The 19,403-nt window shown below is 39.1% G+C and overlaps 3 protein-coding genes across 10 annotated transcripts in view; 2 read left to right on the top strand and 1 right to left on the bottom strand.

Annotated features, from left to right (window-relative positions):
• The window catches only part of tnip1 (TNFAIP3 interacting protein 1), a 53,618-nt gene extending 47,713 nt beyond the window's left edge, over positions 1 to 5,905 (top strand). For all 6 annotated transcript variants that reach the window (XM_053236819.1, XM_053236823.1, XM_053236822.1 and 3 more), the window contains one exon: positions 5,763 to 5,905. In XM_053236819.1, the coding sequence (XP_053092794.1) occupies positions 5,763 to 5,890 (128 nt within the window). In that variant the 3' untranslated portion in view covers positions 5,891 to 5,905. The remainder of the gene's footprint in view (positions 1 to 5,762) is intronic.
• Positions 1 to 19,403, bottom strand: part of gpx3 (glutathione peroxidase 3) — an 86,316-nt gene that overhangs the window by 3,193 nt on the left and 63,720 nt on the right. Inside the window, exon 2 of one of the 2 annotated variants that reach the window (XM_053236827.1) lies at positions 3,612 to 3,742. In XM_053236827.1, the coding sequence (XP_053092802.1) occupies positions 3,612 to 3,698 (87 nt within the window). In that variant the 5' untranslated portion in view covers positions 3,699 to 3,742. Of the gene's footprint in view, positions 1 to 3,611; positions 3,810 to 19,403 lie in introns of those variants that run through there. The other variant, XM_026947312.3, reaches the window with a different exon arrangement.
• On the top strand, positions 8,988 to 19,395 carry dctn4 (dynactin 4). Of its 2 annotated transcripts, XM_034307712.2 has the most exons (14): positions 8,988 to 9,166; positions 10,007 to 10,077; positions 10,736 to 10,914; positions 11,277 to 11,320; positions 11,432 to 11,539; positions 13,038 to 13,058; positions 13,954 to 14,027; positions 14,884 to 14,996; positions 16,163 to 16,272; positions 16,373 to 16,446; positions 16,614 to 16,668; positions 17,371 to 17,478; positions 18,002 to 18,099; positions 18,569 to 19,395. In XM_034307712.2, exons 1-14 carry the CDS (start codon positions 9,032 to 9,034, stop codon positions 18,780 to 18,782), a joined length of 1,404 nt encoding a protein of 467 aa, XP_034163603.1. In that variant the 5' UTR covers positions 8,988 to 9,031; the 3' UTR covers positions 18,783 to 19,395. The 2 variants fall into 2 exon arrangements, with proteins under 2 accessions (XP_034163603.1, XP_034163604.1); XM_034307713.2 differs by lacking the exon at positions 13,038 to 13,058.

Below are 19,403 nucleotides of genomic sequence, written 5' to 3'. Positions count from 1 at the left end.
AAGAGATGATGTTTCAATGTTAAAATTTTTAGTTTGCTAATGGAGAATTACATATCATTCTAACATTTTGTTAGTACAAGGGTTTATCTGTTTTGCCCCCTTAGACTAGCTCTTTTTTTTTTTTCAATTCAAATTTTCAATTAAATTACAGTCAATTTTAGCATGAAGTTTTTTTAATTCGTTTCGATTAGAACCTTTTTACGTTTCACTTCACTGTTCCAGAGCAAAAGAGTGAGAGGTGATTTGCTGTAAAGCCAGTGTAGACTGCTTAACCAAATGGCCATTCAGTGAAAGTAACAATATTTCCATTCCAGTCGTTTGTAAAGGTGGTTAATAATTATCTAGAACCCCAAGATATTTTGGTTGGTGTTTGGGGCAGTTCTTGTTTTTGAATGTGTGTGGAAAAAGTGCCCTAAACTAAACACACCACCACCACGAGAAATAAGTGTGGTTCTAACTTAGATTGCATCACATTTAAAACCACTTCCACTTATTAAGTAATCACACTCGATATCATCTGAATAAATAAAATAAATATAATGAGAGTATCCAAACATTGCAGCAGGTTAACCTTTGGTCCATGTTTTCAAAGCGTCTAGTCTGAAGTTGCGCAATACCTGGCACATTCACCTCATTCCCCTCAGTCAACTGCAGTGGAGTCATTTTGGTGATGTTCCTGCTACGGCTGGGTTACATAATGACATAATACCGATATTGTGATAAATTATGTCACAATATACCTTTCTGAGAGAATTATAATGATATAATTTTGTAACGTTTTAAAGTGTTTCTTAAATAATTACAATTTTTGGTTTTTTTTGTTTGTTTGTTTTTTGATTTTAACATTTTTACAGATTTTTTCTCCTTTTAGTGTTATTTTTAATTGATTTTTTTCATAAATTAAAAAAAATCAATTTTTTTAATTGATTTTTTTTTTTCATAAATAAAAATGTTACCACATTTATTTTTATTAAATTAAGTATGGAATGACTGTTTTGTTGGCAGTTAATTCGTGATACGTGTTGTGTTTCGTAAATGTCTTTGAGAATCATGATTTTTTAATTTTTTTTTTAATTGCCCAATCCTAGTTCCACCTCAAGCTCGTCTGATTTAGCTCATTAGTTCATGACTGGGTTTAGTAAACGCTGGAAAGTTACACAAGCTCCTGGATATACAGAAGCAGATATGAGAACCCTGGGATAAAACAGTTACAGCAGGGAGTGCGGCAATACGAAGGACACAGACCTAGCAATGTGCTAGTTAAGGCTGCACAATGTGGACGATACATCATGTAGCGATTATATTAATACTTACGGAGATTGTGATATGAATTGCATTAGATCTCTATAGCTATCTGTAGCCATGTTTGGTTCTGTCAGTTATTTCCTACAAGCTCATGCCCTTCTGTTACCTGGTGTGTGATGAGACTGTTTAAAATGGCTGTACTACAGTATAGAGCTGCTGCTGTAATCAGAAAGACGGTCCTGTGCTCATCCCAGGACTCTTATACACAGTCTACACACACTGACCATCCTTTCAGCACACTCAGTACTGTGTGTCTTTACTCTTCTCCACCTGTATACTGTAATGATATTTATAATCGCACTATCTGGTGTCACCATGAAGAGGACGGCTTCCCTTTAGAGGCTTCTCTCCTCATCTTCGTCTTCTCAGGGAGTTTTTCCTCACCAGTCGCCTCTGGCTTGTTCAGCAGGGAATTAAATCTACGACTATAAAGCTGCTTTGTGACAATGTCGATTGTTTAGAGACATTTACAAATAAAACTTTTCTTTTTTGACAAATTCTTCATTTGGCAAATACAGTCCATCTTTACTCTTATGTATAACGTATAACTAAGAATCATCTATAATATACGGTAAGTATGTGGTTGGAGATATCGTCTGTGCGAGTGCCGTAAATTAAACACAAAGAAACACACAAATGGAGTGTGTGTTATTGGTCACAGTGATTAGTGATTGGTTAGGGAGCTTATTTCCATGTTACAGCTTTATGGTATACACACAACCAGTCAAATATTTGGTCACGCTAGATCAAATATATATGATTTATTGATCAAGGCTTATGTTTAAAATTTGGTTCTAAGCTTGTGTGTATTTTTTTGGAAACAGTATTTTAATTTTTACTTAAATAGTAAATTGTAGTTTTCAATTAGCTTGCATACAGAACAGCCAACAAGTGCTCACGCTGATGGGACGTTTATGAAAAGCCTCCTGGGGGAAACTTCTTCATGAAGCTGGTTGAGAAAGTGCTGAGTGTGTGTCCAGAATATTAGATATAACCTTTTGATTTGTATAACACTCTTTTTGTAGTCACAGCTTATTTCCATTTGTGTTGTTTCATAGTGTTCTTTATTATTATTGTAAATAGTAGAATCTCTTTTTTAAAAAGACTATCTATGAGCAGGGGTGCACAAATTTTTAGATTGGTAGTGTAGTACACACTGATGAAGGTTTAAAGCTGAAATGTTTGTGCAGCTATTCCTGTCCAGGTAAATGACTGAACTGGTGTCCTGCTCTGTAAATCTTGGAAATGACATGAAGTGGTGCAGTGTAGGACATTATTCACTATGCTACAAAATACACTCTCAGAAATAAAGGTGCCATACTGTACTTTTCCGTGTCGCTGGAGTGGCACCATCAAGAGTACGTCTTTTTACCTGGAAAGGTTTATAAGGTTGAGTAAAGCTCTAAATGTTGCCCTTAAGGTCCAATGCTATCCCTTAAATTATCTTTAAAGTTATTAGGGGACATAGTTACGGTGTGCCACCGCAGGAGCAAGGAAATGTATTTGAGAGTGAAGCTAAACTACCACAATAGTGCTGTTTGTAGTAGCTAGAGAGGCATTTTGGGCACGAGGAGTAATACTCATAACACACTTAGACTAGGTTTGTAGGGAACAGGGAGGAGGATAGGACTTTAGACACAAAATCCGAATTTAGATTTTATGCCACGTTGCAGTTTGCCGTGGCTGCAATATCTGTTGAGGAAAGCAAAACTAATAAACTATTAATTTTACCATTACATCACATACAAACATGTCATTATAACATCACAGTTAACCTGTGTTGTTTATTCATCAAATGCACTTTGATGGCAATCAGCCACCACTCCTTTTACTGATAGAGAGATAGATAGATAGATAGATAGATAATCCAGCTCCAGTCAAGTGTGAGCATTTGTTAATCATAAAATTGACACCATTTACACCAATCATCTTCATGAAGCCACATTTTCTTTTTCTCAAGACGCGAAAAGCTTAGATGCCTGAAAACAGTGCTTGGTATAAAATCTGCACATTTTCAGTCGTAATTAAAAATATGACGATGTACTCATCCATACTCATTCATCTTTTAATTAGAAAGATGCATAATAGGTCATTATGCCTAAAAAAAAACCCACAACATCTGTAATACTTTTAATGTATTATTATTATTATTATTATTATTATTATTATTATTATAAAGCCACAGTCAGAGTGCGAATGCTTATTTCCAGCTCAGCCACACTCAGGTGCAGGTGTGTGTGTGTTAGTGATTATTCAGCCGTTATAAGAGTGTTATAAACAGCAGGGTTGTTAATAAGCAGCCGTACCTGAGTGTTGCATCCTGCAGTGACAGTCGGCTGAAAAACAGCCACCAGGAGCAGAACAGAGACCCAGATTTTTTTCTGGGTCTCCATCAGGAGAAACTCGGTTATTCCACTCTGTCTCTTTCTCTCTCTCTTTCTCTCACAGTCTCTCAGTCTCTCTTTCTCCACACCTCTGTCTGTGTGTAAATCAGCTGGATAGATGCGGTCTCCTCTGCTCTCCGCTGGTTGAACAGGGTTGCCAGATTGCAGGATATAAACCCCACCTCTAAATCTGTATATAACACACCCAGATCTCTAGAACAGCCCAAGCCCTGGTTAAGGACCAGCACCAATCCTATTATTTAAATGCAGGAATGAACAGAATGAACACTTTGTTATCTTGAATGAAGGAAAAACAGTTTCATACACAATAAAATTAAAAACAACTTACGGCTATACACAAGGAAGTAGGAAAGTTGAATTTGGCTTAAAAATGTACCTGCAATAAAAGCAGTAGTGAGGCACACGTGAAAAGTACCTCAGATATAGCAGAGTGTTTAAAACCTTTACAATCTACACTGTATGGCTAAAAGTTTGTGCACCCCTGACCATCACACCCATATGTCCTTGTTGAACATCTCATTCCAGATTTAATCCCCCTTTGCTGTTATAATAAGCTCCACTCTTCTGGGAAGCTTTTCACTAGATTTTGGAGCGTGGCTGTGGGGATTTGTGTTCATTCAGCTACAAGAGCATTAGTGAGATCAGGCGCTGATGTTGTTGAGGAGGTCTGGGGTTCAGTCGGTGTTCCAGTTCATCCCAAAGGTGTTCAGTGGGGTTGAGGTCAGGGCTCTGTGCAGGACACTCGAGTTCTTCCACTCCAACCTTCACACACCATGTCTTCATGGAGCTCGCTTTGTGCACAGGGGCATTGTCATGCTGGAACAGGTTTCAGCCTCTTAGTTCCAGTGAAGGGAAATTGTAATGCTACAGCATGCAGAGACATTCTATATATTTGTGTGCATATGAGCGTGATGGTCAGGTGTCCATATAGTTTTGGCCATGTAGTGTATTAAGCAGGAATTATTTACAATTATAATATTAAAATTATCACCTATATGTGAATATGTTACCCTCTTTTTCTGAAGTGGTCCTGTTTTCTCTACTCCCATCCCTGTCCTCTAATTGCATAGCTTCCTTGCTCACATGTAAACGGTGATGTCAGACATGAGGACTGTTTTTCTAGCATGTTGTAATTTCTAATAATATCTTTTTCATATATCTGAGAACATTTGATGAAGATTATCTGCCTTTATAGGTAGCTATGTAAAGAATAAAACACTTCTGGTAGTGCTGTGGTAGGAGAATAATCAGTGATGGGTCAGCATGATAAAGTAGAGTTGCTGTTACCACTCTGACGTTGATTGTTTTCCTAAAACAGCTTTCCTTGAAATGTTTTGTTCCCCTTACACCACAGAAATGTGCCTAAGATTAGAATGTAATATACTAAGGAACAACACATTGTACTTTTTAACCATTACATTCAATGTTGTGGAACGTTCACAAGACAAATTGATTCCTGTACTTACTTACATTATAGGAGTTATGAACAGTTTTTTCTCTCTCTTAAAGTTAAAAAGACAAAGAAAACACAAACAGCTTATCATGTTACAGAAAAACCTCAAAGTTCAGAATCCTGAGGAATTTAAGTTACAGCTTTAACTCTGATTGTTACAAAGTGCAGACACTGCAGACTCCTTCCATAAATGTTAAATAAACGTCTCCTTACAAAAAACTTCAAAATATTCATTTTAAATCCATTTATGCAGAGCATCTGTCGTAGTCCCTGTAAACCAGGGATATAAACTTGTGAGTTAGAGCTGAACTTGAGCAGGACTCGTCTCAGTCCTCATTTAGAGCCCAAAATGCTGTGAATTCATACTGTGTAAAATAGTAAAAATAGGGCATGTGGGAGGTAAAAGAGCCAATCTGGCAACCCGTGGTGAAAGAGCCATTAGTCATTAGCTGTTGACACGTCAGAAATGCAACAGGCGTGTGTTATGGGAGATATAGTCTGTGTCCTGAAATTCACACTTAATTACATACCAAAACTCTTTACCACCTACATTCTTTAAAAAAAATTCTATAAAGGTTTCTTCAGTTTGTCTATTTCAGGGAACTGTTCAAGGTTTTATATAGAACACTACAGGAAAGTGCTTCAGAAACCTGGAACTGTGAACCATTCAATCCATCATGGTCAAAAAACACACCCCCACAGTTCAAAATGTCCTTTATACCTGTAAAGACGAGGCGTCCAAGTGTGTGAGGCCAACCATACGATGATATCGCACTCGATGCAGCCATGTTTGTGACTATAACAGATGGTGAACTTGTTTCTTTGGTGTGTCTGATCAGTGTTTTCTCCTCTGTTATCTTCACCCACTCTGAGGAGAAGTCTGTAAATGTTGCAGAAACACACTGTAATAAAAATCTTCCAAAACAGTCCAACTGACCAGTGTGTTTGTGTGTGAAAGAGGCACAGTGTACATATTAAATGGGGGCATATTAAAAGATGACTGGTGTTTGTTTGTGTGTGTGTGTGTGTGTCTGTGTGTGTGTGTGTGTGTGTCTGTGTGTGTGTGTGTGTGTGTCTGTGTGTGTTTGTGTTGTCCAGTACTCCAGTGAGTCATTTCGTAAAACGGCGGTCTTTGCCCCCATGTGCGAGGCCTAACGTTCCAGCGTTAACTACCTCATAGCCGGCTAATTATGGTTCCTGCAGAAGCACAGACAGTATGTCATAAAAAATTATTAAGTAAAAGTAAAAGGAGCATGGAATTAACGAAATAAATTAAGAAAAATATACAAGTCCTGAGTCATAATGAACTGAAATTAGGAGTTGAGCAAAACAGTTGTATATTTCAGTAACAATAAAAAAATAATACCCAGGAGCAAAAGGGTGCTTGAAGGGTTCTTATGATAGAAAGGAGTTCAACTAGGAACCTTTCGAACAAGACAACACTCCATTATAGGGTTCTATATAAACCTTTAATGGTTCCTGGTAGAGGGACATGTTTGATGTACGCGTAAGGGTTGATTTATATTTCTGCAAGCTTGTATCTGTGAGCACGTCAGGACTGTATAAGTGGACAACATGGCGCCATTGACTCCCATTGTGTGGCTTTGAAGCCTTTTTGCTTGAATTGAAAGTCGCCATCTTGACTGACGCGCAGTAGATACGGTCTCTCGGCGTATTGGTCATGGCCACGCCCCTTCCTTATGCCGGGAGCACGCCCCAGAGATATTACCTGAAGTGCAACTTAAGATGGCGCATCAATCGCTAGCTCATAGTGATAAATTAATTAATACGTAAAATGCTAAATTTTATTCATATAATTTGCACAAGTATATTTATCTTCCCGGAAAAGGGTTTAGAGCTTTGAGTCACAACTGACTGAGCTACCGTTAGCTAGCTAGCTGGCATTAGCTAATCCATCGTGTTAATGTAATGTACCAACTGAAAATATACTGGTACACAGCAATCAACGTTTACACTCAATCGCTGCTCTCCATGAAGTTCACCTAGCTCTGACACCTGCAGGACGTCACCCATCTGAGTGGAGAAGTGTGCTCTTTTATTCTCCACTCGTTCTGTTGGTGGAGCTCATTTAAAAAGGAGGAACTGGTCATGCAGTTTTTTTTTTAACCATGTAGGAGTTGTGAAGTACAGAGCAACCAGCAGGAACAGGAAAACAAGCAACAGATAGGGAGAGAGAGTGTGTGAGAAAGAGCAAGAGAAAGAGAGAACGAGAGAGAGAGAGAGTGTGTGTGTGTATGTGTGTGTGTGTGTGTGTGAGAGAGAGAGAGAGGGAGAAAGTTTGTGTGTGAGAAGGATCAAGAGAGAGAGAGAGAGTGTGTGTGTGAGAGAGAGAGAGAAAGAGAGAAAGAGAGAGAGAGTGTGTGTGTGTGAGAGAGAGAGAGTGAAAGAGAGAGAGAGTGTGTGTGTGTGAGAGAGAGAGAGAAAGAGAGAGAGAGTGTGAGTGTGTGAGAGAGAGAGAGAAAGAGAGAAAGAGAGAGAGTGTGTGTGTGTGTGTGAGAGAGAGAGAGAGAGAGAGAGAGAGAGAGAGACGGTGGGGGGGATAAATTAAAACCCACCACGCGTACAGCTATTAACATTTAAAAGCTCTGTGTTGCCATAGAGAGAAACTGCGAGCTCCATTAACCCTCATTATTTCCTCCTGTCTGTCAACACGGCTGTGTGTCTGAACTCAGATAAACTCTCTCCTGTTTCTGTAACATGCTGCTCTTCTCCATCAGGCAGCGTGAGTCAACACGACGTTACCTGAATCACTGAATCACGCACAAAGCAGCTTAGCAAACCCAACATTTAAATAAACAGATTTAGAGAGAATTTCCTGAAGAAAATGACGTATTCATGATGACATTTTCACCGAAGAAGAGAAGCTTGTTACAGGAACAAAGCTCTGAAAATAATGCACTTTAATCAATTCAAACTTTCAAATCCCCTCGGGGAAAAATCAGAATCCAATCAGAATCAGAATCAAAATCAGAATCCAATCAGAATTAAATCAAAATCAGAATCAAAATTAAAATCTGAATCAAAACGAGAATCAAAATAGAATCAATAAATATCAGAAACAGAACCAAAATCAGAATCAAAATAAAAAGAATCAAAATCAGAGTCCAATCAGAATCAAAATTAAAATCAAAATCAGAATCAAAATTATAATCAGAATCAGAATTAAAAGTGCTTTACAGGGATTTTTTTTGGGCCTAAATGTTCCTCATATGATAAAAATCACCGCATCGCTGCCCTCGCGAGCTGCTTATTACTTTTATAAAACAGAGACTAAAACAAAATAATAAAATCCAGTGGATAATTAAATTTAATTTAACCCAAAATGTTATTGTTTATTATCCATAATGAACAATTCTTTTCCAGCATGCAGTGTCGTCTATCAAGTAACAGTATGTTCTGGTTGCTAAGCAACATGATGGGCAGAGAGGAGAGTTCTGTGGAAAAGCAATGGCTTTATTTCTGTTCAACTGATGGACGGGGAAGAGGAAGAGGCGGAAACACTGAAAATAACAACCTCTGGGCTTATTTTTGTCCTACAAAATGACCTGTATTGTAGTTTTAGCTGCTAAAATGGCAGCTCAGTGTAAATGTGCAGAACAAAACAACTTCACTTCTTCCTCTCCTGCTCTAATGTCAGCAGGAGGCGGTATTGAGTCAAGTGTAGAACGTCCAGAAGCCCCGCCTCCTCTGCTCTGATTGGCTGGTTTTATCTCTCTAGTCCAAGCCCATTCAACAAACCGCTTGTCAGTAAGAAGGAGTAGCCAATCGCAAGGCAGGAGGCGGGGCTTGTCGGAATACGGGTGGGAAAAATAACGCGGCGAGAAGAGACAGGCGTCATCGTTCAGACATGGCGTCTCTGCTGCAGCCCGACAGAGTGGTTTATCTGGTGCGCGGAGAGAAGAAGATCCGCGCTCCGCTCTCTCAGCTCTATTTCTGCCGATACTGCAGCGAGCTGCGCTCTCTCGAGTGCGTGTCACATGAAGTGAGTATCTCAATCTGTTGTTTTTTTCCTCACACACACAAAAAAAAAAACCCGACGCCTGGGTGAATAAGATCATCTAACATGTGATTTGCCCGCCCACTTTACAATCTGTCCTGACATGCGATTGGCTACGTGACGTGTCAGTCACGCGTAGTGACGGAATCTCACGATTCTATTGGTCGCCTCAGGTGTCAGTTGTGCTGTTCCGTAAAGGGGCGTTCATTAGACTAGCTAGCCTGATGGTTGTTGACGAAATTGACATATTTAGAGAAAAAAAGATTGCCAATTTTTGTGTCATTTTGTCGTTTTTAGATGATAAAAATCACATTTAGTTTGGAAAATAGTCGGATACATTGTATGTCATATTTATTCAAGCACCTTTAGCTTGTTAGCTAGCCGGATAGCTAGCTAGTGATGTGGCTAAGCATCACCACACCCGGCTAATTCACTCACAGTCTGAACAACAACAACAACAACAATAATAATAATAATAATAAATGTAATTGTCAGTTATTAAAGTAATAATCTCAGAGCCATATTATGACTTATTTTAGCTATTAAATATTAATTTTAGTTGTTGATGTGCTGTTCATTAGTGTTTAACTAACGTTCAGTGTGTATTTTTTGTTTGTGTGTGTGTGTATTTTTCTGTGTCTGTGTGTACTTGTTTGTGTGTATGTGTGTGTGTTTTTTGTTTGTGTGTGTGTGTATTTTTCTGTGTCTGTGCGTACTTGTTTGTGTGTATGTGTGTGTATTTTATTTTTTTTTGTGTGTGTGTGCACTTATTTTTGTGTGTGTGTGTGTGTGTGTGTGTGTACTTGTGTGTGTGTGTGATTTCAGGTTGACTCTCATTACTGTCCCAGTTGTCTGGAGAGCATGCCATCAGCCGAGGCGAAGCTCAAGAAGAACCGGTAAACTGATATTCAAACATTCATTCATCTATCTATCTATCTATCTATCTATCTATTACAGTGAAACTTTATAAACCCAGAGCAGTAAAGCATCGTGTTCTATGTGTGGAAGCCTAAGAAAACTCTTCACACGCTCAAATGTGGACGTTTTTGCTTTTTAGCTGATGGTTCTGAAAGCTGCAGATTTCCCTGAAATGAAATATGTTTCAATTTTACACAAATTTCCCCCCAAAGTGAAACTCCTCTACGTTTATAACCTAATCTACTGACGGAAAAACAACATTACTGCCAGATTTTACAGATTTATGAGCTGAAGATGTGAAATTTTTCCTCACGTGAGGTAAAACTGTTCATGCCAACATCAGTGAGGAAATAATCACTTATTCATTCACTCACTTCTGCTCTGATCTTCTCTGTTTTGATGATGATGTGACGGAGGAGGAGCATCACAGCCATTTCAACAGCCGATGTCTGATTACTAACTGATCAGGATCAGGATCAGGATTAGGATTAGATGGATTAGTGTTTCACTGCGACAGTTAAACGCTAAAGGAACGGATGCAGCACGAACACACACACGTGCATGTTGATGAATACCTGAGCCACTCCTAACAGCTGTTCTGTTTTTTTATTTATTTATTTTTTTTTAAACTTCCAGATGTGCAAACTGTTTCGACTGCCCGTGCTGCATGCACACTCTCTCCACACGGGCCACTAACATCCCTGCGCCGCTGCCCGACGATCCGTCCAAGACCACCATGAAGAAGGCTTATTACCTCGCCTGTGGCTTCTGCCGCTGGACCTCGCGCGACGTCGGCATGGCGGACAAGTCTGTGGGTGAGGAGCTGCTCTTCTCCTGCGTGACGTCACGTGTGATGGTCAGGTGTCCACAGACTTCCGTATAGTGCATCTGACCTCTCGTTAAACGTGTGTAGAGACGTTACGTAAATAAAGCTGAGAAGGAAGTAACGGAGATCGTTTGTGTCTCTGGTGAGTGAATGCAGCTAGAAGAGTTAGCGACACGTCTCCTGTTAGCGTGAAGACCGGACGCACCGCTTGTTAAAATCAGTGTTCTCTTGGATTTAATTAGCTTTATCAGTTTATTAACTTGAAAGTTTTATTCATCCTGTATGCCATAAAGTGTGTGTGTGTGTGTGTGTGTGTGTGTGTGTGTGTGTGTGTGTGTGTGTGTGTTGTAGCCAGTGGAGGATGGCAGGAACCGGAGAATCCTCACACTCAGAGGGTAAGTGACTCCAGCAGCAGTGAGAATATCTTTATATATATTTATACATTATTTATGTTTTTTTTGTTGACTGAAGCGTCGTCTGTGTCTCTGTGCACGTCGCCTCCGCAGATTAATAAACTGATCGAGTATTATCAACAACTGGCCCAGAGAGAGAAGCTGGAGAGAGACAGGAAGAAGCTGGCCCGAAGACGTCCGTTCATGCCTCAGGCCTTCTCGGTACACACACACACACACACACTCACACACACACTCATGCAATAACACACACTTCGTGTCAGTAATCATCTGCTATTCTTTGTGGGGTTTTTTTTGGTCACCCTAAATTTGTTTCAATTAGCAATACATTGCTTGACATGGCATTTACAGTTTAAGCCCCGCCCCCTGTTTCCTGGTAAACATTTCATTCATGGCCCCGAATTTGCATACTGGAACACGATTGGCTCTTATATTTTATGACACAAAAACATTTAATTGTTAAATTTTTTAGTGGGATTTTCAGCTGAGGTTTTTAAATGCAGTAAAACCAGTGCTGTAGTTTTTTTTTTTTTTTCTTTTTTCTCTCCCTTTTTTTTTTTTTTAAACATTATCAGTCTTTAATCATCTGTATACTAATCCCCCCCCCCCCCCCCCCCCCCCCCCCCCCAATAAATAAATAATTAAATAAAAGTTTAAACTGACTTTCTAGGTAATTTCCAGTGACTAACTCCTAAAATGTCACCTCCAGTATTCACAGTTCTTTCTGTTTTGATGTTTTTATGTGAAATTGCTTAAATGTGATCTTTTTTGCGATACTAAAATCAGACACTGTGCATGCTAACAAGATACAACCCTTTCATGCGGAAGTTATTTATACGCATATCCAGATTCTTTAGATTTTCTTTTTTTTTTTTTTATTAAAATTGCATGAGTTATGAGTTTTGATTCTGTATAAATATCAAATTTTAAAAATTAAATAGGTTTAAAATAAATCCATGAGTATAAATGGCTAAAACTGTGTGCCTGAAATGAAAATAAATAAATAAATAAATAAAATTTGAACAGTCAGTTTGAAAATATGTAAATATTTAGAAAATATTGTTTTTGAATATACAGAATTTACACAGTTCTGAAAAACACTCCTTTAAAAAAAAAAACAAACAAACAAACAAAAATAGTTTTTAGTTGAGTCTGGCAAAAAAAAAAAAAATTTACTGTTTTTTTTCTGTTATTTATTTATTTTTTAAATTTTATGTAGAAAGTTTGAGAACAACAAAACAGTCTAAAGCGCTCCAGAGGTTTACGTTAATTTAGAATAATGCTCTCAAGTGATTTGGAGGTGATTTACATCTTATATTTTCTTTAAATTGACTGTCCATGAGCGTGGACACTACGCATGAAAGGGTTAAATCACATGGCTGACATTATTATTATTATTATTATTATTATTATTATTATTATTATTATTATGGCTCTGACTGTTAAAGCAGGGTCTGAAATTAACCTGCATTTACATATGATTTGTAATATAATCTGCTCTTCATGTTAATTTCTAACCCTGTTAATCTCCAGCTTGATTTTAATTACAGGGATTAAATGAGTCTCCCATGTTGCTGCTTGTGCTGAAGTTTCACCTGCTTCTTTTCTCTTGTCTCCTGTCCTTCTTTGCTTGTGCACGCTGATCTTTTGGTTCGCATCTCCACCACCTCCTCCTCCTCCTCCTCCTCCCCTTCCCCAGCAACACACTATTCACGTGGTGGTGAGTGGCACTTCTTCACAACTCCGACTCGAACACTGTGCACGCGCTCGCTGTTTGGAGTTAAAAGAGAAAAGAGGTCTTTCAGTCTTGGTGCTCGTTCTCTCTTTCGGTTCAGCATGCACTGTACGCTGCTCAGGCGCTTCTGCAGTCACATGACACTTTAAATAACAACCTTTAGGATATAAGATCACGCTGTGTGAGACGGAGATCTGAAAGGAACTCGGTGTGATAAGATAGAAGGGCTTAGTCGACTAATAAGGGCAATTTTCAGGATAAAGATGAGCATTGGAGCTCTTACTTTCTCGGTGGAATAAAATGAATTTTATTTTTATGAACTTTGTCTAGTACTGCGTCAGGGTTCTTTGGTTTGTCTGTTCTTTAAAAACATCATGTTTAACATTCCTTTCTTTAGAGAAACCGCCTTTTGGAAACCAAGACCCTGTAACTTAGAACCATTTTCCCCCTAATTGTGCAAAAAACTGGACGAAAGGTCATCATGGATCTAAAACAGTCGTAGCATTTTCCCAAATCACGTTCTTTTTCAGCGTTAGGAGGCGTGGCCTAAAGTTTAAAGGTTGCAAAGTGCTTCAGATGATCATTTAGTAACTTTTTAACACAGACTTGCCCTTATATTTTAGTAAACTGCACATGTACGGATGGTATTTATGTGTTAAATTATTATATAGTAAGCGCTAAACTGAAGGCTGTAGAGTTCCACAGCTTGTTAGTGTCAGTGCAAAACAACAGAAGAAAACATTAGACACTAAACACGTCTTGTTTTGCTGCTTTTTTTAAATTTGTTGTTCACCAGATTAAATTTTTTTTCTTACTGAGTGGTAACAGTGCTGTGAGTGATTAGTTTGCTCTGATGGTGGTTTGTTGGTTGTGTGTAAAGGAGAAGTACGGCCTGGGTACCCGGCTTCAGAGGCAGAGATCTGGAGCTCCCATCAGCGCCCTCTACGGCCTCTCGTGAGTATTCATCATCATCCCTAAACTCCAGTCCTGGAAAGAATAAATCATAATTATTATATTATTTATTAGAGTTCTTATTGTTATTAACTTTTTCCAACTGGCCACTTGAATTGAATTGGTTTTAATCCAAACATCAAAAAAAAAAAGTTGAATTGTAGATAATGTGAATTTGGACCTAATGCTTTCTGTTGGAGGAAAGTTCAGGAATAAAAAGCTCTTTGGCTGCAAAAAATAGCCAAAAAAAATAACTACGTATTTAAATTATATTTTCCTAAGAGGTTTGTGAAGTTCATTTTAGAGTTAAAGGAAAAAAAAAAGTTGAGAACCCTTGCATTAATCCGTTTTTATAATTATATGTATATGATATGCAAATGACGGATTGGTGGGCGGGGCTTGTTTCAACGTAGCTGAAGCTATTCGTTATCAGATAAGCGCAGGTTTTGATTTCGTCTGACGTTTTAAAGGTTCATGGGTTTTTGTGCAACTTTGATGAATAAGAAGCAGCGGGTGTGTCTGGTCATGTGATCATGTGGTCAGAGAAACTAGAGACATGTATTTCGGATATGCAGCAGTTTATCAGCGTTAAAGAGGGTTTGTGAGAGATGATGCATTTTCAGCACTGAATTTTAATAACCTTTGCTCACACACACACACACACACACACACACACACACACACACACACAAGTTTATTGGGTACTCCTAACTCTACACTTATTGACTTGTTTCTCATCTATGATTAAGATCTTTAGCTTTTCCCTCAGCTGTGACTGTGTTGTTGTATATGTGTTGTTTATTAAGGGTGTGTGTATACGTGTGTGTGTGTGTGTGTGTGTGTGTGTGTCCTGCTGCAGTCTGAAGGAAGGCGAGGAGCAGAAGGAGGTCAGTATTGAACCTGCTCAGGCACTGGATGAGGTGGAGCCTCTGCCTGAAGACTATTACACACGGCCTGTTAATCTGACTGAAGGTGCGTCTCACACACACACGTTCACGCTGTTTAGTATCTGCTTATTGTAATCTGGTTGGTTATGTAAGGAATAACACGACATACCATGCTGTTAAACAAAAATACATACGCCACCATGAAGTGCATTATTTCTGTATAACTGCAGGGTCTGGAGTGTGATATTCCACTTATACTGCAGTGATTTGGCAAAGATTATGATGTTTCATTTATTAATGAAAGACACATCGTGCATTTAAATGGTTTATAGTTCTGTTTAGTGTTGTGGAACGTCCAAGAGACAAGTTGGTTCCTGTTATCGGTTATGTTATAGCAGCTATAAACAGTAATTCCCTCACCAGTGCCTTTGTCTCTCTCTCTCTCTCTCTCTCTCTCTCTCACTCTCTATCTCTCTCTCAAAAACCACAGCTTGTCATTGTACCAAGAAACCAGAAAGCGTAAACTCTTCTGTCCTGAAGACTTTGCTGTTCTGGGAAACTTTACAAACCACCGTGACTGTTACAAAGCGCTTACAACCGAGACTTCCATAAATACTCCATAAACGTCTCCTAACAAAAAACATAACACACCACATAAAGGACAAATTTAAATGGAGCAGTTCACCATACCTCCAAATTTAAATGGAGCAGTTCACCAAGTCCCTGTGAATGTGCTGTTACTATAGAAACGATAGCGTATTAGAATGAGCGCATTAATATTAACCTATAGTTCATGTTACAGCTGGGACGACTGTTTGAGCCGTGTGGCTTCTGACCAATCAGATTCGAGAATTGAACCGTACTATGCTGTAGATGAGAGTAAAGTCAGACTGAATTGGCTGTTATAAAATAAGCAGTAATAAGAACTTGTTTTTTGAACATTTCACAACATTAAATGTAACTATAAATGGATAAAAAATATGCCATTTAATAAACAAAACAAAAAAATTCAGGGTATTTTTATGTTAAATTGCTGTGGTGTAAGAAATAAAACACTTCAGGGCATTCTGTTATAGGAAAGTAATCCACTTCGGGGAGCTGAGAGTAACTCGGCTTCATCACACCACCCCGATGTTGATTATTTTCTTGTAACCGCACAACACGGTGTTTTATTTCTTACACAGCAGCTCCTGCAGCTTGTATTAAACTTATAATACTTATAATACTTATAATACACGTGTGTTGATGCAGTGACGACGCTTCGCCAGAGGTTGCTTCAGCCCGACTTCCAGCCTGCAGGAGCGTCTCAGCTCCACCCCAAACACAAGCACCTGCTGATGAAACGCTCGCTGCGCTGCAGGGTCCGTATCTAACACACACACACACACACACACACACACACGACCATGATGACATGCAGATTTACACAGTTCAGTTAACTGTTGTACTTTTTTTTGTCAGAAATGTGAGCACAACCTGAGCAAACCCGAGTTCAACCCGACCTCCATCAAGTTTAAGATCCAGCTGGTGGCCGTGTGAGTACACCACAGCATCTCCTCCACACACACACACACACACACACACACACACACACACACACACAGCTGCTTGTTTTCATACAGACGTTTCTCCTCTGACTGATGCTGCTGATGCTGCTGATGCTGCTGCTGCTGATGATGATGATTTGTTTGTGTGTGTACAGGAGCTACATCCCTGAAGTGAGGATCATGTCCATTCCAAACCTGCGTCACACGAAGGCGAGTGTTCCTCCTGCTCCAGGCAACTGGCCTCAGTATGCTATAAACCTGGATTAGGGCCATACAGGATCATTCATTTCCTTTACTGAACAATTAAATTAAATTAAAAAGTGACAGATAATAAAAATCAAATAGGGGTGTAATATGAGTAGCACTAATAATAATAATAATGATAATAATAATAATATACCTGCGAGCAGCGATTAAGGGTGCCAAGCACTTTCTTGCCCCGCCGCTTAGTGACGGATGAAGGCCAGAAGCCAAAAAAATCATAAAAACTGTGTTGTGTGTGTGTGTGTGTATATATATATATATATATATATATATATATATATATATATATATATATATATATATATATATATATATATATATATATATATATATATATATATATATATATATATGTGTGTGTGTGTGTGTGTGTGTGTGCTTTTTAAAATTATGTACAGATGTTTGTCTAACGTCTTTTATTTTTTACTTTTTTTGGACATTATTGGCTAATACTGTCTTAAACTCTTCATTCTAATGTGTGTAAAGGATGTTGAATACAATAATAATCACATTATGGGTGTGTGATTTTAGACTTCAGTAAAGAATTGTGATTAAATTTAAAGTCTTTCATAGTATAATCATGATATTTGAGATATTTGGCTGTCTTTCCTGTCGCTGAACTGTATTTGTTGTTGTTGTTGCTGACAGGAGTCTCAGGTGCTGCTGACCCTGACTAACCCAGTGGAGAGCATCACTCACGTCAGCCTGTTCACCTGTGAGGAAGGAGATCCTGACGACATCAACAGCACAGCTAAGGTACACACACACACACGCACACACACACACACGCACACGCACACCTCATCTCGGCTCTGATTACCTCAATGCTGTTAGTGGAATAATAATAATAATGATGATAAAATAGAATCAACTTTATTGGAATGGTAATATGGGTTTATTTGTAGGGTTGGGCAATACGACAAGGGATTTATACGATACACGATTTGTCTCACGATATGTAGGTTTACTAAAGAAATGCTGGCAATATAATGTAATACAATGTAATGGCTACAAAAATAAGACCTACAGTATCTCAGAAAGGCATACTGTGACATGATTTATCACGATATCAATATTATACCGTCACATCATCCAGCCCTGTTTAATCGCTCAGGATTTAAATGATTGTGTTGATGAAATTAGAAAGCTAGTTGTGGTTATGTATAAATATAGTACATAAAGACAGGGTTTGTGTTTTTGTTGAATATGTGTGATGAATAGTGTCAGGTCATGCGCTAACCGCACGTGTGTGTGTGTGTGTGTGTGTGTGTGTGTGTAGGTGTTAGTGCCGGCGAAGGAGCTGGTTCTGGCAGGGAAAGATGCAGCGGCGGAGTATGACGAGCTGGCCGAGCCGCAGGACTTCCAGGACGACCCGGAGTAAGACGACAGAGTTTAAAATATTTATTCAATGTAAAACACTCAGCTGGTCTAGATAGAGCTATGTCAGTCCTTAACGGTACATTAGGAACGATCAGTTTTTTTTTTTTTTTCCCCCTCTTTTTCTTTTCTTAGCCAAAGATTAAGTCTCTAACAGTTAGGTGGGTTCAGCATTTGAATGATTTTTTTTTTTTTTTTTTTAATTTTAAATTATTATTATGTTTTACTCCACTCCCCACATTCCCACCCATGTTCACAAAGCCTCACCCCCACCAGGATCCTAGGTGGCCTCCCTCTCTCTCTCTCTCTAAAATAGAAATAGAAACCAAGATAGAAAGTTAAAAAAAAGACCAAAAAAACATAATGACTCTGTGCAAAAGTAATTAAGGGCTTTCTCTCTCTCTCTCTCTCTCTCTCTCTCTCTCTCTCTCTCTCTCTCTCTCTCTCTCTCTCTCTCTCCTCTCCACAGTGTGGTGGCCTTCAGGAAGTCCAACAAGATCGGTTTCTTCATCAAAGTGATCCCTCAGCGCGAGGACGGCGACGTTACCGTATCCTTCAAGATGCGCCACGACTTCCGCAACCTGGCGGCTCCCATCAGGCCGAGCGAGGAAGGAGAACCCGCCGTAGAGCTCATCTGGCTCACACACCACGTAGAGCTCAGCCTGGGGCCACTCGCTGCCTGAACACACACACACACACACACACACACACACACACACACACACACACACACACACACACACACACACACACTGATCTACACACTGATCTACACACTCCAAACAACCAGACCAGGGTAACACACACACACAGGAAGTCACGAGTAGTGATGACAGGATGAAACCCACCTCAATCAATCCCTTACTGATTTATAAAACCTACACACACTACATGTCACGTATATTTGCGCACACACACTCTTTGTCTCTTCCTGCATGCCGTCATTGACCCACAGAGCTGTAATTCTGAGTAGCTCCTCCTCCATCTCCGCCTCCGCCGCTCTCGTGTTCATGTCCTCTCTCTCCAGCGCTCTGTCTGATGTTCTGTACACGGATCGTTGCTTTTAATCCAGAGCGCTCAGCCGAGTACTAACGTGGTCATTGGTGGTGAATAATAAACCGGATTAATTCATAACGTGGACAAATAGAGCATAAAAACCAGTGCAGAATTTCAGTGTATTAATTCTCTGCTACAGTATGAATCTTACTGATGTGCAAGTGTTCTGTAGCAAAGAGAGCTTTAAAAAAAACAAAAGCAGTTCACTAATAAAAGTCTGATATTTAAAAAAAAAAAAAAGTTGCATG

This window comes from Pangasianodon hypophthalmus, chromosome 9 (genome assembly GCF_027358585.1).
Source record: "Pangasianodon hypophthalmus isolate fPanHyp1 chromosome 9, fPanHyp1.pri, whole genome shotgun sequence".
Lineage (NCBI taxonomy): Eukaryota > Metazoa > Chordata > Actinopteri > Siluriformes > Pangasiidae > Pangasianodon > Pangasianodon hypophthalmus.
The sequence above is the reverse complement of the archived record's forward strand: the minus strand, read 5'-3'. Positions and strand labels throughout refer to the sequence as shown.

Bases quoted from the DNA above. Each gene is read 5' to 3' on its own strand.
- dctn4 (XM_034307712.2), top strand. From the start codon at position 9,032: ATGGCGTCTCTGCTGCAGCCCGACAGAGTGGTTTATCTGGTGCGCGGA. The intron at 14,028-14,883 runs GTGAGTATTCAT...GTCCTGCTGCAG, and splicing joins AGCGCCCTCTACGGCCTCTC to TCTGAAGGAAGGCGAGGAGC. The intron at 14,997-16,162 runs GTGCGTCTCACA...GTGTTGATGCAG, and splicing joins GCCTGTTAATCTGACTGAAG to TGACGACGCTTCGCCAGAGG.